We start from the raw sequence: 20,056 nt of genomic DNA on the forward strand, positions 1-20,056 counted from the left end.
CAGTGTCCAACCTTGTGTGTCAGGTCTAGTATAAAGCCCTCCCAGACGGGTAGAGGCTGTTTTTGCTTTAGTGGTCATGGTTTTGGAATAGGATATTGAACAAAAGGTCTGCACGTACAATAGCCATGTAGCAGGGGTGATTTTAGCATGCGATCACTGTTTATATACGTTAATGCCATTATATCATTTTTACTTTTTAATACTGATGCAGAAGAAATTCTAGTCATGTTATTTCTCTTCCCTGCAGTGACTGCCATCCCAAATAGATTAGTACCGTTACCATGGCCAAAAATATATACTAATTATCTGAAAAGCTTGATATTGTAGCAAACACTTGAGTTAATGTACGTTCTCCATAGCAACAATATTACATTTGCTATACAACTCCCAGTGACATCACACCCATTGACGGCTGGGAAGAGTTGTGTTGTCTCGTTTCCCTGCCACTCTGAATAGCATTGGGCATCCTCTACTACATTTCTGTTTTTTTTTTTTTTAAGTTACTATCCAGTACCTTTGAAGTGAGACACCGCCATGTCTATCAAACTAATTAAAATGAACCTTATGACTTGTGTCTTTGAAGTGCTGAGAAATATGCCTTGTTAATTCAGCCGCGGCCCCCAGAGAACGGATGTAGTAGCTTGGTATTGTATCAAGATTTGTGAGTTTCAATTGAAAGCATCTGTTTCTGAGTATTTTTCCTTCTGCTTTGCGGATAAATAGCGGCATGTAAAACCTGACAGAAAAAGGAAGGAAAGTGCTTTTGATAATAAGCTATGCATACGTTATAAAAGTTTATGTTGCGTTTTAGTAGGATGAGCTTGGTGGAAAGTCTCAGAACTAAGCTATTATTTAGTAAGCAGCTCCACATTATTTGTAATGGATGAAGATGAGGCCACAGCGTTCTTTGGAATCTACTCACAAAAGCATTTCCTAGCTGGAGGAATGCACACTATTATTTCTGATACAGAACAGTTGTTTCCAAGATGCCGATGTGATAAAGTTTATGTGTATATATAACTCCTAAACCAGTAAATACAACTGTATGGTTAGAAGCAGTTGCTAAAAAGGAGTTTAGAAACAATAACTTGTATGAGAGAACATACAAGTTAAATACACACGTCGTATTTAACTCATTAACTGCCTCCCCCCCCCCTTCAATAATATGGGAACTGCATTGTGAAAATGATCTCGTGTGCTCAAGGCAATGTATGCACATGATCAGTTTAGGTTTCCTGCTGGAGCACTTGAATGTCCTGCTTCTAGTCCTCAGTGACAGATGGCGTTCATAGGCGGGTTAAAGTACCCGATCCCTAATTGTGGATCATGGCAGGTAATGGGTTAAATTGAACATGTCACATTACAAATATAGTATAATTTTAAGGCAGCATGTTATGGAGCAGGAGGAGCTAAGCAGATTAACCCCTTCAAGTACCTTGCTGTAACTGTACATCTAGGTGCTGAGATAGTTTGTACACCTGGATGCACAGTTACATCATGGTCACACAGTCAGAAGCTGTGCCTACTTAATAGTCATCGGCAGAGGGTATGTTCATAACAGACATTGGCGTTTAACCCATCAGATACATATGAGTGTGGTATCTAAGACTTACCAAGGCTTTGTGCTAGTGGCAAGGCTTCATAGATTTGTCATTAACAGGTAATAATGTTTTTATACAGATGCTAGGTTCACATTAGCTTCACCTGTCTATTGTTCAGGTTTGTTGGGGGCCCAGAACAACAGACAGCTGGACCACTAAAATCTTGGTTGCATATGGGGCCTCGTGAACCCCATTGACAATAATTGGTCTGTTGTTTACAAAAGCAAATCGGTGAATGAAAAGCAGCATCCCATAGAGGGGCTAAAAGCAGAATGCAAACTAAAATAAAAATCTACACAATGGCAAACAATGTTCATTATTTGTTTACACCTGATAAAATGTGTAGTAACATTTTAACTGTGTGGTGAACACCGTAAAACAAAAAAAAAAAAACAACAACATATAAACCACTCAAACAGCTGTATCAACTATAAAGTTATGGGAGGCCAAAGATGGGTTGATCCTAAGGGGTTAATAATTTACAGTAGGGAGTATGATCTACAAGGGAGTTCTTCAGCGTAGTTTATCTTCCAATAAACACCCTAATTTATGTAATATTTCAGGTTTTGTTATAGTGTATTGTTTTTTCCTTCTATTGTATTAACAGTCAGCAATGTTTGTCTAGCAATACTTTATTCCTAGAGCTGACTAGTTGTACATCTGACAGTGACTCTTTATCTTAGGTATATATGGCCAGTAAAGTATTGCTCTTCTCCATCTGTAAAGGTATGGCTATATGCTGCCAGGTATGTTTGTCTGGGAGACTCGTGGAGAGCAGAATGCCAGGCTATCACATGTAGCTGTAAATGTTAAACATGACCATTATTATGGAGATGAGACGTAAGTAGTATGGTGCACCTCCTCTAGCAGACTGCAGGCTGCAGAACATCTTGCTAGAATAGACTGAGCAGTGTTGGAAGATAAAGCTAAGACAGACTAACAAGAAGGCCATTGTTACTGTAACCTTCACTCCGATGCTCTTGTTTTCTTTCCTGTGCTGAGTTTTCATCTTGAAAAGGTCATATTACCGTATGACAGAAACCACATTATTGGTGGACCCTCACTGCTTAATATGGATGAAGCTCTTCAGTGGAGTCTTCATAGGAAACCAGATTATTAACTGAGTAAACACTGTAGTTGTCTTCTCACATATCCTGTTTTGTGCGATGTGCTTGAACAGACAGCTTTTCTATTCATCATCTGAATATTCCATTTTTATAGACACTCTTTAATGGCTCCGCCAGAAACAACCATGAGCTTGTATAATATGTCTATTTATGTCAGTCAATATTGCTGGACTACTTGGGAGAAGACCTGGCAAGTGAAGTTTAATGTGTAAAAAAGTAAGGTTATTAACCCAAACTGAGGAAATAATCCTAACATTATGTATTAAAAGGTAGTACTAAGTAAAATTGCTCCTGAAAGCGTCAAGATATTAGTGGACAGCAAAGTTATGGATATCGAACGTGTGATGTAATTACGGCCATGGCTTTATTGACTTTGCAGGCCATTTATGAAACACATGGTGTGCACTGTAAACAGTGAAGAGGTCATGGGTTGACCCCTTCAAACAGCTGATCACAAGTCAGACACCCCCAGATCTTATTGATGACCTATCCTGAAGGTACAGTAAGTCATTAAAAACAGAACAGGGCTTAAGTTTAGATATCTGCCACAACATCAAGACGGAGATTCATGAATGAGTCTAAAAGAAAAACTGACTTTGTTGTCCATAGCAACCACTCACAGCACAACTTTTTCTCTTAATAAGTGTTGTGATTGCTTGCTATGTATCTGTCTTTACTGTAAGAGCAGTAAGACTATGAATCTCTCTGACACGCTGTTGTAATGGTTGAATGTATGTTTTATTTAACCCCTTCCTGCTGTGCACTGTACCATTGTGTCTCGTTGAGCATATAGTTAATGCACTGCTACACAATATACCGCACATCAGTGTAGCAGGCACAGGAGCCATCTCCTCTACCTCTCTTCCAGGTTACAACTGTATTATACAATCAGGATTCCAATCAACACTGTCCTACCTACCATGAACAGATGTGTAATGGGCCATGGCCTAATCCGCATACTGTAGACAATAATGTACGATATACTGAAATCCAGAAGTGTTGTCGCATATGATACAGATGACGCGAGCCCTGGTTTTAGATCCCTTGTGGGACAATTAGAATAAATAAATAAAAATAATAATGCTTAATTAACAAACAAACAAAAAAATGTGTTAACAAAATTGGTAACAACTAAAAATGCTATTTGTCACACAAAGAATAAGCCCTATGGCTAAGTCATTGGGATAAAAAGTCAATTTGGAGTTTGGAGAATTATGAATTTGGAGGGCGGGTATGGAAAATATGAAAATGTTTGTCAAGCCATAGCGCCCAAACTACCCTGCATCCTTAAAGGGTTAAAACATAAAATCTAAGAATCCGTAGTATTAGATTCAATGGCATTTCCAGATTTGTCAGGATGGAATGCTAAACAAGCAGTTTTTGCATATAGTATGATAATATATCTCTTCCTGCTAGAGTAGTATTACACGCGTTGAATAAAAATGACATATCCTACAGTAAAGACTTTGTCCATTGTCAACTGTACTCCCCATGGAAATTCTATTCATAGAAAGCTGCCAGCGGAGAGAGGACTGCTATCTATGAAGACTCCTTCAGGCCACGTGCTCGGTAATAAACTTGTCTAGACATCCACCCGCTGCTTGCCCTCTTGATGCCCTTTGTCTTCTGGTTATGGGTCACTGTGCAGTCCTTGATGTAGGAGGTGAATAGCACGCAGTCCATTACTTGTGGGGAACATGCGCAGTAACAGTGTGACTGTGTATGCTTCTATACTGTGACCTCTCCAGCTGCTGTGTACAGTTATAGGCCTCCTTCTAAATGGTTAATATAACTGAAGCCCAGCACCACTACAGCAATCTTAGTGTGTATATTTTGTGTACATTGTGCAGTCTGTGGAATTTTATATTAATTTTGTATGAGATTTAACTTTTACGCACTGCAAGCAGCAATGGTCTTTCAGTGAAGAAATTCTCAGAATCATTTCTATTTGCAAGTGTTGACTGTGGGCAAAATTTGGCATAATAGTACAGGATACGACAGAGAAGGGTAAGGTCACATTCACTGGTGTGTAGCAGGCCCAGTACAGGGCAAATGGAAGCCACTAATAGTCTGTAAACAGACTGGATCGGTAATACAACAGGAAGCACACTTATAGAATCTTATTGCTCAGAAATTATACAGGTCTCCTCAGACAGGACGTATATCAAGCTTGGGCCAAGAAATTCACATTATTGATTAGCACATCAAATACCTGTGCCTGTTCTCATGTTGTTTTTTTCCAGGTTCTTCTACACACACTGGCTGGTACTATATTCAGATAGATGGCTGCCTGAAGGACTTCATCAAGTTCTAGTATCACAGTTGTACAAATATACAATTAGTAAGGCCTGATTCACATCTGCGTTCGGTAGTCCGTTCAGGGAGTCCGCATGTGGAGTCCCCGAGCGGAACACCGAACACATTGAGAAGTGGTGAGCTTATCACAGGACACAGACCTCATAGACTATGTTGTGGTCCGTGTGCTTTTCGCGCGATGTCTGCACAGAATATGTGGACAGAAAAGTACTTAATGATCTACTTTCCTGTCCGCATCACTCAGACAGAAAGCACACCGTATATACACAGACATTCTAGTCTATGGGGTCCATGTACTTTCACTGCTCACCGCTTGCCAATGCGTTCGGTAATCTGTTCGGGGAGTCCGCATTAATGCTGATGTGAACCGGGCCTAAGTCCCCTTTAGTCCATACGCAGAATATACCATACTGCTACAGTGCCTAGTAACATAACATTAAAGCAGGTTCTGGCAGCTCTACCAGCTGTAGGGGGAGGGGGGTTGCAGTAGATGCAGCAGGCACAGAGGAAAGATGTGTTTTCATATTTCCTGGCTGTAGGTCACTACTATAAGGATTACTGAAGCAATCCGTTAATTGGATCTGCTTTTTTCTCTCTCTGCTTAGTAATCTGTGAACAGGTTGTGAAATAGCTGGTATAGTATGATGTTGAATTACTCAGCATGGCTTGCACTACATAATCACACAATATAGGAGGTACAAGACACTCTAGACTGTGGGGTGACACAGTTTAACACCATAGAATTAAAGAGGTTTCTAGGAATCATACATTGGAGACCTAGCCTTTTTCATTTTTTGGCCTTGTAATTCACAGGAATGCTAAGGGATATCAGTTGGAAATCTGAATCAAATTCCCCATTCACTTCCTCCCCTTTGGCCTCCTGTGGCTCTTCATATCCTGCTTTGATCTTTGCCTTCCTTTGAAAACAATGGAAAGCAGAATGAGTGCAGAATCTAGCTGAAGATCAGCCCCAGATTCTGCCATGTGAACATACCCTTAGGGCGAATAAGCCAGGCAGGGGTCATGGTGATCCAGGGAAAATTGCACCCCTTTCTTTCTGCTGATTGGCAGGGTTCAGGTTCCTGCCCCGTGACATACTAATACATCAGTAGCGGGAACCTGTTTCCGTGAACTGAGATAATAGTATGTCATGAAGATGGAACTGGCTCTGGGCTGAGCCAGTGCCATTGGAAGAGGACACACAACTGACATCGTCCTCTAATGGTTGTCACAATGAAAACACTGTTTGTGCGCGTTTAACTCCTTAGATGCCACCATCAATAATGTTGTTGACCTCCTAAGTGGTGTCTTAGTGTGTCAGTCTTGGGGTGCAAATGTGATTGCGTCGTGACCGGGATGGGGGAGGGAATGGTTTAGTGAACAAATAAAAACTCTTTAAAGGGGTACTCCCATCTCAAGGATCCCATCTAAACAGCTAACTTTATGTCAATTTAAGCGTTACGGTCCCGATACCGTGCTCTTTACAGTCAGAAGGGCATTTCTGACAGTCAGTCAGGTACGTCCTTCTTCAAAGCAGAGCCTACCACGCTCGAATGCCCCCTCCCCTCCTGATAATACTCGTCTATAGACGAGCACTGTGAGCTGAGGGAGGGGGCGTTCCTCCCCGCTCACACTGTGCAGCGCGATAGGTGCTGCTGTGGAGAAGGATGTTCCTGACAGACTTTATCCGGATATTTTAACAGAATAAAATAATTTTAAAAAATTGCTATGAAAATAAAATGTTATTTATCCTGTATGATAAACACTATAAACATTACAACAAAAATGCTGTTTTTGCCTTAAGAAAAAAAAAAAGTATAGAAAAAATGGTCAAAAAATCGGATATACCCCAAAATGGAACCAATAGAAATAACAGGTATTCCTGCAAAAAAAAAAAAAAAAAAAAGTCCTCACAAAGCTTTAATGATGGTAAAATAAAGCTGTGGCTCTTAGAATATGTTGCTATTAAAACAAAGTATTTTTGGCAATAAGTATTTGAGAAAAAGTAGTATGATAAAAAAAGAACTTGGCATCACCATAATCATACTGACTGAATAACAGTAACATGTAATTTATGATGTCTAGTGCATAACACAAAATTTAGAACAATTTGGTATAGAAAATGTCAACTGGTTGCTATGTCAACCTTAAAATGAAAAAGATATATGGCTGTTAGAATGTGACTCTGTTCCAGCTCTAAGGTTAAAGGGATCCTATCACTCAGACATGATTTTTTCTAAGTGCCACGTCGGAATAGCCTTGAGAAAGGCTATTCGTCTCCTACCTTTCGTTGTCTTCTCCGCGCCGCCGTTCACCTACAATCCCGGTTCTTGTCGGTATGCTAATGAGCTCTCTTGCAGCACTGGGCACAGGCCCCAGCGCTCAGACAACACTGGGGGTGTCCCCAATGCTCTGAGAGAACTCTCTCCAGTGCCGCCTACTCTTCTTCAGCAGCGCCATCTTCAGCCTCTTCTTCCAGCGGTGGCTTGTAACTTCTAAGGCCTTGGGCCATGTGCAGACCAGACAGCGCATGTCCACATGCCACGAGAAAATGGCCACTTCCAATACTGTGCAAGTGGCCATTTTCTTGTGGCCTGTGGGCATGCGCAGTCTGCTCTGCCTGAGGCCTTAGAAGTTACAAGACACTGCTGAAGATGACGCTGTTGAAGAAGAAGAGGAGGCGGCGTAGAGCGTTCTCTCGCAGCATTGGGGACGCCCACAGCGCTGTCTGAGCCCTGGAACCCGCCACCAGTGCTGCGAGAGAGCTCATTAGCATACCAACAAGAACCAGGATTGTAGGCGAACGGCGGCGCAGAGAAGACGAAAGGTAGGAGACGAATAGCCTATCTTAAGGCTATTCCGACGTGATACTTAGAAAAAAAATCATGTCTGAGTGATAGGATCCCTATAAGACCACACACTGCGGAAACCCTGCTTTTTTTTTTATTTTTTTTTTGTTGTTGCAGATTTTGCTGGGGGGAGCGGTGTTGAGCTACGCCTAGTAGTGAGTAAAGGAGGAAAGGGAAATCTCTAGGAAGCCCTTATACTTCTCCCTTCTGTTCAATCCATTGATATAGCTACGGCTCAAAAAAACCCCAAAAAACAGCAAAATCTGCATCAACCACAAAAAAAAGCCGCTTTTCAGCAATTAAATCAGGGCTGCTGCATCGCTCTCATTACTTTTAATATCGCTGCCTGTCCACTAGCAGCTTATGATCCCCGGAGGTTGCTGGAATAGCTGATATGTACGGGATCCAGGTGTCGACCCCTCAAACCTCACATACTGATGAACTGTAGAGAAGACGTCGGTATGAAAAATCGATTTAAGCTAGAAAACCCCTTTTAAGAATCCAACTAGGTTGCGTCCTTAATGGGTTATGGATCAGGCCACCACCAATTTATCATTGATTGCCTGGCCTAAATCTAGACTTCGGTATTTGGAACATCCCTTTAATAAAACCTTCCTGATGAGATGATCATAGAGAAGCAATAAAATGTCTTTAAAAGAAGGCATGTGATAAAAATGATATACTATTGAATCCTATTTATAACCTGTATCACAATTACTATCATCCAAGAGAAAAATGCAGCAGAACTCCGGTCTTAATTTTTTACAGAAATGGCGATCTTGTTGCCCCTGGTAAATAATTCTTAGAACAATGGAAGAAATGACAGATGTGCTCTAAATAGTTGCTGCACGGGGAGCTATGACTATCCACTGATTTAAGTGGAATCCTGGATGGAGACGAGCAAACGCTAGTGTGAACCAAGCGTAATCTAGTATGGAAGAAAAGCAATAGATCAGGGCACTCTACATCCCCTTCTTGAGAAATGATGCTGATTCCTTAGACCACAAGCTGTACATATCTGATTCAGGCTCATTAATTTATGTGGCGATGTTGTCTGGATGAGAGATGTGCCTAGACTTCAGTGTAGGAGATCAGCCCTGGGCAATCTGTAGAACGGTATATTACAGAGGTATAGATGTATACTTTTTCTTTAGTTTAACCGTACAACTAAAGTTAGAGGGATTCTATCGTTAAAAAAAAAAACTAAAACTTTTTAAATTAAAAGCACATGGAATATCCTTTATAAAAGCTATTCATATTACCTTTATTTTGCAGTTCCGCACTGGTTTCAAATTCTTCACGTTTTATTTTTTTATGCTAATTATGCTCAGAGAGCACAGGGGCGTTTCAGCTTTATCAGCGCTTCCAGCGCCGCCTCTGTCCTCTCTTCCTGTTTCATCTCCTCCTCTTTGCTGCGTTGGCCATTTTGCGGTGGTCTCTTACATAAGCATACTGCTCATATAGTTCAAAGGAGTACAGAGCGTACTCAGTAGAGACCACTGCAAAATGGGCAACAGAACACACACAGTCTGCTCTGTCCAAACCAGAAGTGGCAGAGCCAACTGCGCATATGCAGGATTTTGATCCCGAAGAAGCGCTCCGCAGTTGCTGAGGCAAAGCACAATAATAATGAATGTTTGTACCATCTCTGTGCCAGTATCGGTGTACCCCTACTCTGCATTCTGCTCACCTTCTTGTCTGTATTGAAACCCACATGCTTATTGTTCTAAAGCTGTCCATAGTGCTTATCTAGTCTGTAATGTTATAAGTATAAAATTTTGTATCAGCTGTGGGGTAGGCAGCTCTGTAGCAGCAATGGTTCGGACCCAAACAGTCAAAGACAAGGACACACAATATGCAGCAAACAGGTTTATTTGGGGGGGAAAAAAACAGGAAAATAAACATTCACTTCAGGCACAAAATGAGCAAAATAAAATACAGCCTTAACTTAAGGCAAAAACAAAACAAAAATCCTGCTTGTCTGAGCAACTAAATAAACAGAAATGATAACCTAACTATACATGTGGCTTGCTAGCAGCCACATGAACAAAACAAGCACGATATTGTCTCACCAGACTCAGGGTAACAGGACAGACCCAGGCGCCTCCTCTCACACCCTGGATCTGCACTGGAATGCAGGATCTGCAGCCTTATTCTCTCCCAGTAATAAGCCAAGAACTTCCACATGGAGCTGAGGCCTACTGAAGACCCGCACTGGACCACACACAAGTTAAAAACCTGGAGGAGATATAGTGTGATTCCAGCACTCTGCCTGTCACCTTCTCACACACCCCACAGAAGAAAAGACACCTCTAACATATGCCAGGAAATTATTAGTAAATCTCTTTTAGGCCCCCATTGGTAGAACCATCCAGGGGTACCTCATGGAATAAACTGGTGATGTTTTTTTAAATAGGCCCCTACCTACTGGATTATTGCAAAAGGTAGTGGTTGATAGTTTAATCGCCTATCTGCGCTCCTGTCCAGGCAAAGTGCTGATATGGCGCCTGGCTGTGTTCCTCTGTTAATGTCCTTGCAGCTATGCTGTCTTCCACTCTGTGGTACATCTTGTGGTACCATAGTGCAGGTGACATGGTAGCTGGGAGGACAATAGAAGAGGTGCACAGCCAGGCGCTTCATCAGTGCTTTGCAGTAAGAAAAGTTAAATATGAAATTCACCAGTGTTGTGTGGTCTGGATTGTATATGATGTAATTTGTGATGGGATGTGGGTCACCAATACCGATGTGAGGATATTACCTATGTGTGAGGGGGAGATAATTAGGACACTAATACCTATGTGTGTTAAAATGTATTGTCATCCTTATGGTTGCTTTCAATTGGTTATAAATGTAACTACACAAAACTGGCATAGCTGCACTTATATAATCGTGGAATTATTAACGGCCCTTTGAAGACCACCATAAGGTTGATGTTGGCCCTCAGCGGAAAAGAGTTTGACACCTCTAGTTTTGTGCTGTGTATAGCATTTTTTGCGTTGCGTGTCTGTTAGTTCTTCTCATATTTCTGCAAATGTGCTTTAGCTATAGGCTTCCTGCCAAATCCCTAAGAACTTGTAGTTTTCTATACGCAGTAGTGATACGGTTCCCTGCATGTTGTGATTTCTCTTCAGCTGTCTGTAAGGCAGGTGCTGCTTAGATCATGTACTTTGTATTGGCACTGTCATTTATCACCACCGGGTGGGCACAATGCTTTTTTGCTGTTCGTCTTCTATGATAGCTCTATAATTGTGATTCACCTGTGCCATGATGTAAATCACTCCTCGATGCTGGATTGCTGTCTAAAATAAGCCCCCTCCCCCAAGGAATTAACATGTGCAAACATCATAAGCAAAGAGAACAAAAGGTAGCAGCATACTATAAAAAGCCCATCTTCTATTGCTTTATGTCAGCAAGATTTTATAAAATACGAATCACTGCAATGGTTCACATGTCAAAACCATGTGAATCATTGTGCAAATATGTGCTATGGAACAGCAGGACGTGCGTAATCTCCCCACCCCCAGGTTTGCTTTATAAAGACATGCCTGCCTCTTTTTTCCCCTAATACCACCGCTCTCTAATTCACAGCACCCTGCAGGAGAACACAATCTATGTGGTTGAGTTGGTGATTGTAAAGGGCTGTTGTAGTTATTGAAGTGGTGGACGTGAGTGCTGAGGCAACTGGGGGCAAGGGAGAAAACTGAGGACATGAGTGGCACTGCTACTATTCTCTTAGAAAATACACCTATCTGATATTCTGTGTATTTGCGCTCTTCCCTGGGTTACAGCTTGGTTAAATACATTCAATATTTCAAAGTTCATTTGCATTGGAAAATGTTTGCTGAGAGACCTGCTTGGAAGTGCAAACACTGAGGTTACTGGGCAAACTGTGGTGGGTAATGCCAACCCGTGACTGAACAATGTCATATTTGCTGATCGCTCAGGCTAGTATTTTATGCCTCAGGGATCTAAATAATAAAGGAGAGTTGAGTAAGTTGACTTTTTTTTTAAATCTTTTTAAGATCAGTGGAAACTAATGCAAAACGGTGAGCTTTATCAGAGGGGTTGTAATGAATGAACGATTTGTGTTGGGGGGGAGGTTATTGGGGTGCAGGTTATAGTAAAGTTACAGGGAGCCGTAAGGGTTGGGATGTAATACGGAACAGTGAATTTTGGAGAAAGGGGGCTTGAGGGGAGTTTAATAAAGTTATAGAGAGCTGTGGGAGGAGGTATAATAAAGGAACAGTGAAATGTGGGGAGAGTTATGTTGAATGGGGGTGTAATGAAAGAATAGTGAGCCTTAAGGGGGTGTAATGGAAGAATAGTGAGCCATAAGGGGGTGTAATGGAGGAACAGTGATCGTAGGGGGTGTAATGGAAGAATAGTGAGCCTTAAGGGCTAGTTCACATGGAATTTTTTGGCAGTGGATTTTGACGCGGAATCTGCCTAAAAATTCGCTGCCAAAAACGGCTCCCATTAACTTCAGTGGTAGCTGCTCGCTTCTTTTTGTCCGCTAGCTAGTAGCAAAAAAAAAAAAAAGAAGCGACATGCTCCTTCTTCCCGTGGCTGACTCCGGTGGTTGCAGCGCGAGACTCCCTCCCAATTAGACCTATTCATTTGGCTCTAATCCGTAGTAGAATGCCGCGTCAGGATGCCGGTGCACTACATCGGCATTCTGTCATGGCTAGCCGCGTGGTATGTTCATACACTGAATCCATTTCCCACCCTATGAACATACCCTAAGGGCGTGTAATGGAGGAACTGTCAGCCGTGAGGATGTAATGGAGGAATAGTGAGCCACACATGACTCACGGACAATATTTCCTAGAATACGGTGTTTACTAATTATAGTTGATTACACAAACATTTAAATTTGGCAACTGAAAAATTTAGGAGCCAAATCAAATTTTTAGTTAAGGAGCCAATGGCTCCTAGGTATTTTTTTTTTGTTCTGGAGCACTGTATGGGAATTCTGAAAACAACCAAGCTCGCTGCTTTGGAGCAACCATAGAAATTTGGCCGTGTGCATGTAGCCACCTGTCAGTTCACAGTGGCCTGCGAGGTGGGATTCCCTGACATTATTTTTGATATAAGTTCACCATCCAGACATGGGACACACATCTATAAGATATTTATGGCATTTGTGGATATAGTTTACTCCATGTTTGTTGGAAAATACTTCATTTAATCTTTGTGTTTTTCTTTTAGGTCTATAAGGGTGAATTTCAACTTCCAGACTTCTTGAAAGAGATACCCCAGGTACACTTTACCTTTACATTACTGGTTGTGTTGTCAGCTTTGTAGCACATTATTGTTAGGTGTCTACTGGATCATGAATGTCTTAACTAGAATGGCTGCATCATGGTCATGCTAACTATAGATGTTTTATCAGGAAAATCTGGAATAAATTTAGCTACATATCAGGCTATACTCAAATTTGCGCCTTTGAATTGTCTACTTGAAAATGGGCAGAAGAAAAAATGCTGTATACTGTAGAGAACCTTTCCTCTGCTGGTTTGCTTTAAAGTGACAAATGCCCAACGGACCTCATTATAATCAATGGGGTCCATCGGACTCCATGTCTTACTGCTATTCGTGGTCCACCTCCAAACCAGAACAATGGAGTGGCGATGCTAGGGTGACATAAATAGTCTGTATAGCACACCGGAGAACAGTGGTTTGGTGGAAAGGACTAGATTGTCATATTATGCTACCTGATATTATATAATGGTTGCAATCACCTTTGTATATATCAGGGATATTCAACTGACGGACCATAGTCTGAACCCAGACTGCACATACCAGCTGTCTGGACCCCTACTTCGGTCTTTTCATAATCACCATGGGTGAGAGAAAGGGAGAGAGCAATTGTTCAAGAGGCTAAAAAATGGCACCCGACAGGGAACAGACATTGGGGAGATTCAGTCCTGCTGTACATTTCTGGCACAGATTTGACCACAGTGAACTTACCATGAAATCTTGTCATGTGCAGATTTCCATACTTGCTGTGGAGTTCAATCTTAGCAATACGTAAAAGTTGTTTGTAATTGCAGAACTTCTTTTGGTGCCAGGAGTTGGAAAAAAGACTTCTACAACCTTGTGCTAGATGTTAGTGCCACTTTTGTGACATAAGTTGTGTCACTGCAGCCGCGGCGCATTTCAGCTGCTGTGGACTTCAGTATTTGTTGTATGGCTGGCACATAGACAGGTCTTTTTTTTTTAATCGGGTACCTTCTTTTAATAGAGTACATTTTTTTTGTTTGCTTATTTCTTTTTGCGTTCAATTATTTTCTTCATTTTTTTGTGTGTTTTTAAGACTAAATGAGATGCCAGTTTTGCCCTTTCCAGGCAGCGAGTACAGATTAAGCTGAAATGAATTTGGCTGTAGGTATAAAAGGTTCTCTAGCAAGCTTGGGAACATTAATGGGAAATTGTCCTTTCATTACTTATCTTCCACGCAGGTTCCACTATTCTAATAACGTCCATTGTGGGATCTTTTCAATATAGTTTTCTACTTCTGTGAGAAGAAGATAAAAATGTTGTATTCATGAGAAGAACTCTATTAATAAGAGTGCAGGGTACATGTATACATCTGCAAGGGACGCTGCTCCCGAGAACTATGGAGCAGCAGCTACATAGATGAGTTGTACTGATACCTTTCTATTCTAATTGTTAGAAAACTTGATCTTGTGGGTATTTGTATGTTCTTCTTATTGGAGCTTTGCAGTTAATAAAATAGAAAGAATCAATATGGTGTTTTGTGTTCTAGCCAAAGAAGACACGGGAAGGAAATTCTTGAGGCAAGATTTCTATCATCTTGAACTATTGCAGATAACTCACTTTTGTGCTTTTATGCAGCACGCTTATATCTGGGCAAATCTTGTCCTCGTTCATATGGTGACTTCTAAGGCTGGCATTTCTGCATATCTTCATTCCACTTCTCTTCCTATTAGTGGACTGAATAGATTGGATGGGGCGATGCATACACATAGATTATGATCTATGCTTTATGTCATAACTCCTATTTTCTCTTTGCGCTATTGACATTTTGAAACGAGCTGAAGGTCATGAAAATGGTTAGATGCTAAATTTAAGCAGGACACATTGGTTATTCCTCAGATCTCGCATCTTAGTGCGCTAGCAATGTGTTTCCCGCAGAGCATTTATCTATCCATAAGTAAGAATGACAATTTGTCCAGAGACAGAGTGTGTTAGCCAGTCCTCTGTTCAAGAGGAGTCAGGTTTGTGCCTATTTAGGGTGCATTCACATTTGCATGGCGCTTACTATCAGTTTCCCTCCGTTGTGATACATACAAGCCTGAGGGAAACTGATCAGTTCTGCAGCGTCTTTCCATTGGTCTCCCTTAAAATTCCTGCAGCACCAGATGCAAAAAAACTCCCTGATACTGATGCAAATGATATATGTGAACATACAAACTAGGTATCACTATAAGGCATATGACCGCCCACAGTCGTCAGGTTGACAGGGCGCTAAAGAATATTTCCATAAATTATTGATTAAACCATTGTGTAGTTAATCATGGCCGTTCTATGCAAATGACTTCATAAAATCCTTCCAGGAAGGAGTCCTAAATTCTGAACAGTCCCGCAGTGCTTGGCTAGGCTGGAAATATTCCCAAGCTTCTCTGCATTTCATGCATAATTCTTGGCATGTTGTCATTTTATTGGCACTTTGATCACAATATTGGAGGACAATGGAAATGAGTAGAATTAGAAAATAAGAGTGTAGAATAGGACAGTGGTTACACCCAGTTATGAGAATGAGGGTATGACTGGAGCAGCAGTATTTTGTATTTTGCTGACTTTTCTAGTTTGTTCCTATTGTACATACACATGGATTTTGTTATCATTTTGTATATGCTGTGGAAGAAACTCATGTGCGTATATAGATTGTCTCTTATTCTTTACCTAAATGTACAAAGCAAATGCAAAAACAAGTCCGTGTTCCACGTCTGCTTTAGAGAGACCTATAATGGTGTGCAGTAAACTCTTCTATATCTCATCCCTGTTACTGAATCCTGGGACAACACAGCACCGTGTCTCAGAGGATCCTTTATTTGTGTCATGTCCTTATTAATAGTTTATTAAAGAAAAATACAGAAACATGCAATCCCTCCCAGTAGTCCAGTGCCCCAGCAGCAGTAATGTGCTTACTATTGGCTTGTGGTTTGTAATGCGCTGCTAATGCTTCACTGTGCATGCCTTCTTACCATTAACAAATCTAAAATGCTTGCAAAGTAACATAAATCAATGGGATTATCTTATCTTTGTAAACATGACTCCCTTATGTTTTACAGACTGAAGCAGTAAAGTAGCTGTACTCAAGCCGTGTCAAGGTAAGTGCTTTGCTAGACAGTATATACTGTTCAGTGTATGGAGAGAGATTCTTTGATTTATCATATGCAGTTAAAAGGTTAAGACCATGCCAGTAGTTTAAGGTGTGCATTTACTACAAAGGGGGGCGCGATTCAGAGATCGAAATGGCCAGTGTCAGGCAGGAGCAGACAAGGGGTGTGATTCTGAGCTCTGACACCGCCCCTTCTGAAAGTACAGAGACTAAATAGCATATTAGGCATAAATATTAACAGAATTGATTGCTCAGGAATGGTGGGGGCTAGAGAAAATTTTCCAGCTGTGCCAGAATCAGTGAAGCCGCAGATTTTAATTGATGTAAAGATCTGGACTTGTTGGAGGTGGAGAAGGGTCCTCTTTAAATAATAGTGTGAGCTTATTCCTAAAGGCAATGCCGAAAAGACCAGAGATTGATGCACTAATACATTTTTTTTTAAATGTTTTTAAGGCATTCTGGGCAAAGCAAGTAAAATTCTTGTGTAATTTCGTCTGTTATCTCTTGGGTTAGTGCCCCACACCATTTCAGTTATCCCTATGCCACCTCTTTTCATTTTTGCTGAGTTAGCATGGACTATTAGAAAAGGAAGGACTAAGAGAGTACAGACAGAACCAATATGCTCTATAATATATTTATATAGAATATGGTGGTTGATGTAAGTTTATAATCATTTATTTCTTGTGTTCCCTCCACACAGGTGCTGTTGACTGGCAAAGATCAGACCATGAAGATGATTTCCATACTAGGAGCAGACTATGATGTGTATGTGTTGGCTGTGCCCTGACCAGTCTCCATGTGTGTGCGGCTTACTACCTGTCTCCACAAGGGCACAAATTCATCTTTTCTGGTTTAATGACACTTTCTTATGGCTGGAGCGTCGCTCCTCTGGCAGTGGTGTAGTACTGTAGTTACCAGCTGTATTATGTTTTTAATTAAAAAAAAAAAAAAATCACCTTCTTTAATGACATCCTGATTTCTCCTATCACTGTGTGGCCTCTCAACATTGCAACGCTGTGACCTTTATTTCATTTTCATGATGGAGCCTAGGGTGCGATAAATTTTAGCACAGTATATATTAGATGAATATACTTGGATGCTTGGACACATGCCCTTATTTCTCACCAGCAGTGTAATGATGTATATTGTATACATGTTCAGTTACAAAGACACCCTTTCTTCTAAGCGTGGTGGGGTTTATACTGGAATTTCAATGCATGCATGGCAAATTATACAGCATTGTTCTGTCAGCCTGGAAATCGAGTGAATCCTATCACTGAACAATGGTATCAAATTAACACGACAAAAGCAGAAATATGTGCAATGTTATTTCTTCATCTCAGTATATGCCATTCAGACAAAGAGCATAAATCCCCATTTACAAAACAAATGGCAAGTAGTGATCTCAGAAGACGAATGGAAAGGTTATTGTGAATGCAGGTATTGAAAACCTCATTTTTACATTTTAACAAGAAATGATATTTTTATACAGTTTTAAGTAGGCTTTGGTGTTTATGCGCTTAGAAAATTCATTTTGTGGTGAAAATGTATTCATCTTTCTAAGCGTTCACATCTGTGTCATCTCTGTCTTTGTTTAGAGCCTATGGTGCAGAGTACACTTGCTATAGCGATCAAGACAGTCCATGGAATCCCTTGGGATCCATTAGTCATTAGACGGATGCGCTTTATTGTTTTATCTATTCTTCTGGTGCTACAAAAGTCCAGAAAAAATGGATTAAACTACACCAATGTGAATTCACTCAAATAGTTTTAATTTTTGCCCATTTTCCAGATCTATGCTCATATACTGAAAACCTGTCCAGACCATGTGCTGCTCACACAGTTGTACGGTACATTACAATCCACTATGGATTTTGCCGCATATCTTTTCTGCAGAACTTGGATGAGACTTTTGTTTAAGGGCTCGTTCACATCTGCGTTGTCCTCTCCGTAATGCAGGTTTCCGTTTCCTGCATAAAACAGAGGCAGGAGACGGAAACCTGCAGGAGTCTTTCTCACCCATTCATTTGAATGGGTGAGAAAGATGTCCGGCCGTGAGCGGCGGTGAGCGTTTTGCGCTCTCCGCCGCGAAACCGGGTTTTTTAATCCGGACACAGTCGGACATGCAGTACTCTGTGTCCGGATTAAAAAATCCGGTTTCGCAGCGGAGAGCATAAAACGCTCACCGCCGCTCACGGCTGGACCCGGTCTGTGCTTTGCGTCTTCTAGCATGCAGAAGACGGAAACCACAGAATGGAGAGTAGAACGCAGGTGTGAACCTAGCGTCAGTTGCATCCAGTTTGTCAGTACTATATTGTTCACATTTTGAGCCCTCAAATCTCAATTGAAAGCGTGAATGCTCCCTTAAGACTCTTTTTGCCATGATTGAATGAAAAGTCTATCCAAAATGGTGTAGTTACAAAACACCACGGGGGGTTTTGGTTGTATTTTATGCAAGAACCCCACCAAACTTTCCTGCATGAATATACACATAGAAAGTTGACAACCATTTCATTATACTATGATGGCTTATTTAAAGGAAATCTCTTTGGGTTGAAGTCATACATACAGGACGACTTATTTAGTTTGTGCCTGAATTGTGGCGTGTTTCAGTGGATTTTTAAAAAAACTTTAGGCCAAATTTACGAATACTGGCTGCCATTTTTATAATAATTTGCACTTATTGCGTCTTTTATCAAAACTGTCTGTTAATGTGAGTGCAGTTTACCTGGTGCTTGGGTAAAGCCTAATTTATTACTTAATTTACTACTTTTTAAAAAATCCTTAGGCTACGTTCACACTACTGTTATTAATGTCCTGCATTCTGGACTTTTTCTTCTGTCAGAAAAGAATAAAAAAAACATGGTGGAAAGCTTCCGTCATGGTTTTTTTTTTTTTTTTTTTTTTTTACATCATCTGTCTTTTAAAGTCTGTTGCAATGGACGTTAAATAACAATAGTGTGAACCTAGACTTAGTGGATTCTGGAGTCCTTACTCTAAGGCTGCGTTCACACGGAGTTATTTGGTCAGGAAACTGACTCAAATTCCTCCTCCAAAAAACACCTCACCATAGGACTGTATGGTGAGGCGTTTTTGGAGGAGGAATTTGAGTCAGTTTCCTGACTAGGGTTGAGCCGATCTTGAGATTTCAAGATCGATTTTAAAATCTGATTTCCGATCATTTTCCAGCCGATCTCGATCGTGAAATTTGCCCGATCGCCGATAGGAATCCGATCTTTTCCGATCCTGATCCTCAACCCTAGTCAATGCTTCTCTATGGGAAAAGTCACTCTTAGGGTTGAGCCAATCTTGCGATAACCTCCGACCTCGATGGAAAGCTCAGGTCGGAATTCCGATCGCGATTGTGAAATTTACTCGATCGCCGATCGGAATCTGATCTTTTCCGATCCCGATCGCTCAACCCTATTCCTGACCAAAAAACTCAGTGTGAATGCAGTCTTAGAGAACTGTGAGACGTTTATGAACCAGTATGAGACTTTTTGATAAACTTGTCGCAATAAAAAAATAAAAATTACTTGCCGAAACGAAGTAATATCACAAAAGTGATGCAGGAATGACATGCCCACCATGCACACACGACTGCTGCGGCCACTGCTTGCCACTATCTGCTTTGGGTCGTTTCTTTTTTCTTTAATCCTGGACAGTTCCTTATGACCATAAAGATGATCATTCTGGTTTGATAAATTTTATAGTGATTATTGATAATGATTTCCACTAATAGAATTGATAATGATAATTTGTCCAAATCATTGTTTATACTCCAATGGCATTGTG

The 20,056-nt window shown here is 40.9% G+C and overlaps 1 protein-coding gene across 2 annotated transcripts in view; it reads left to right on the forward strand.

Moving 5' to 3' along the window:
• TPST1 (tyrosylprotein sulfotransferase 1) overlaps positions 1-18,165 on the forward strand; it is a 58,964-nt gene extending 40,799 nt beyond the window's left edge. Inside the window, exons 4-7 of one of the 2 annotated variants that reach the window (XM_075264917.1) lie at positions 13,102-13,152; positions 14,663-14,693; positions 16,212-16,250; positions 16,962-18,165. In XM_075264917.1, the coding sequence (XP_075121018.1) occupies positions 13,102-13,152; positions 14,663-14,692 (81 nt within the window). In that variant the 3' untranslated portion in view covers position 14,693; positions 16,212-16,250; positions 16,962-18,165. The remainder of the gene's footprint in view (positions 1-13,101; positions 13,153-14,662; positions 14,694-16,211; positions 16,251-16,961) is intronic. The other variant, XM_075264918.1, reaches the window with a different exon arrangement.
• The last annotated feature ends 1,891 nt before the right edge of the window (positions 18,166-20,056 follow it).

The sequence above is a fragment of the Leptodactylus fuscus genome, chromosome 2 (assembly GCF_031893055.1).
Source record: "Leptodactylus fuscus isolate aLepFus1 chromosome 2, aLepFus1.hap2, whole genome shotgun sequence".
In the NCBI taxonomy this organism is placed as follows: Eukaryota; Metazoa; Chordata; class Amphibia; order Anura; family Leptodactylidae; genus Leptodactylus; species Leptodactylus fuscus.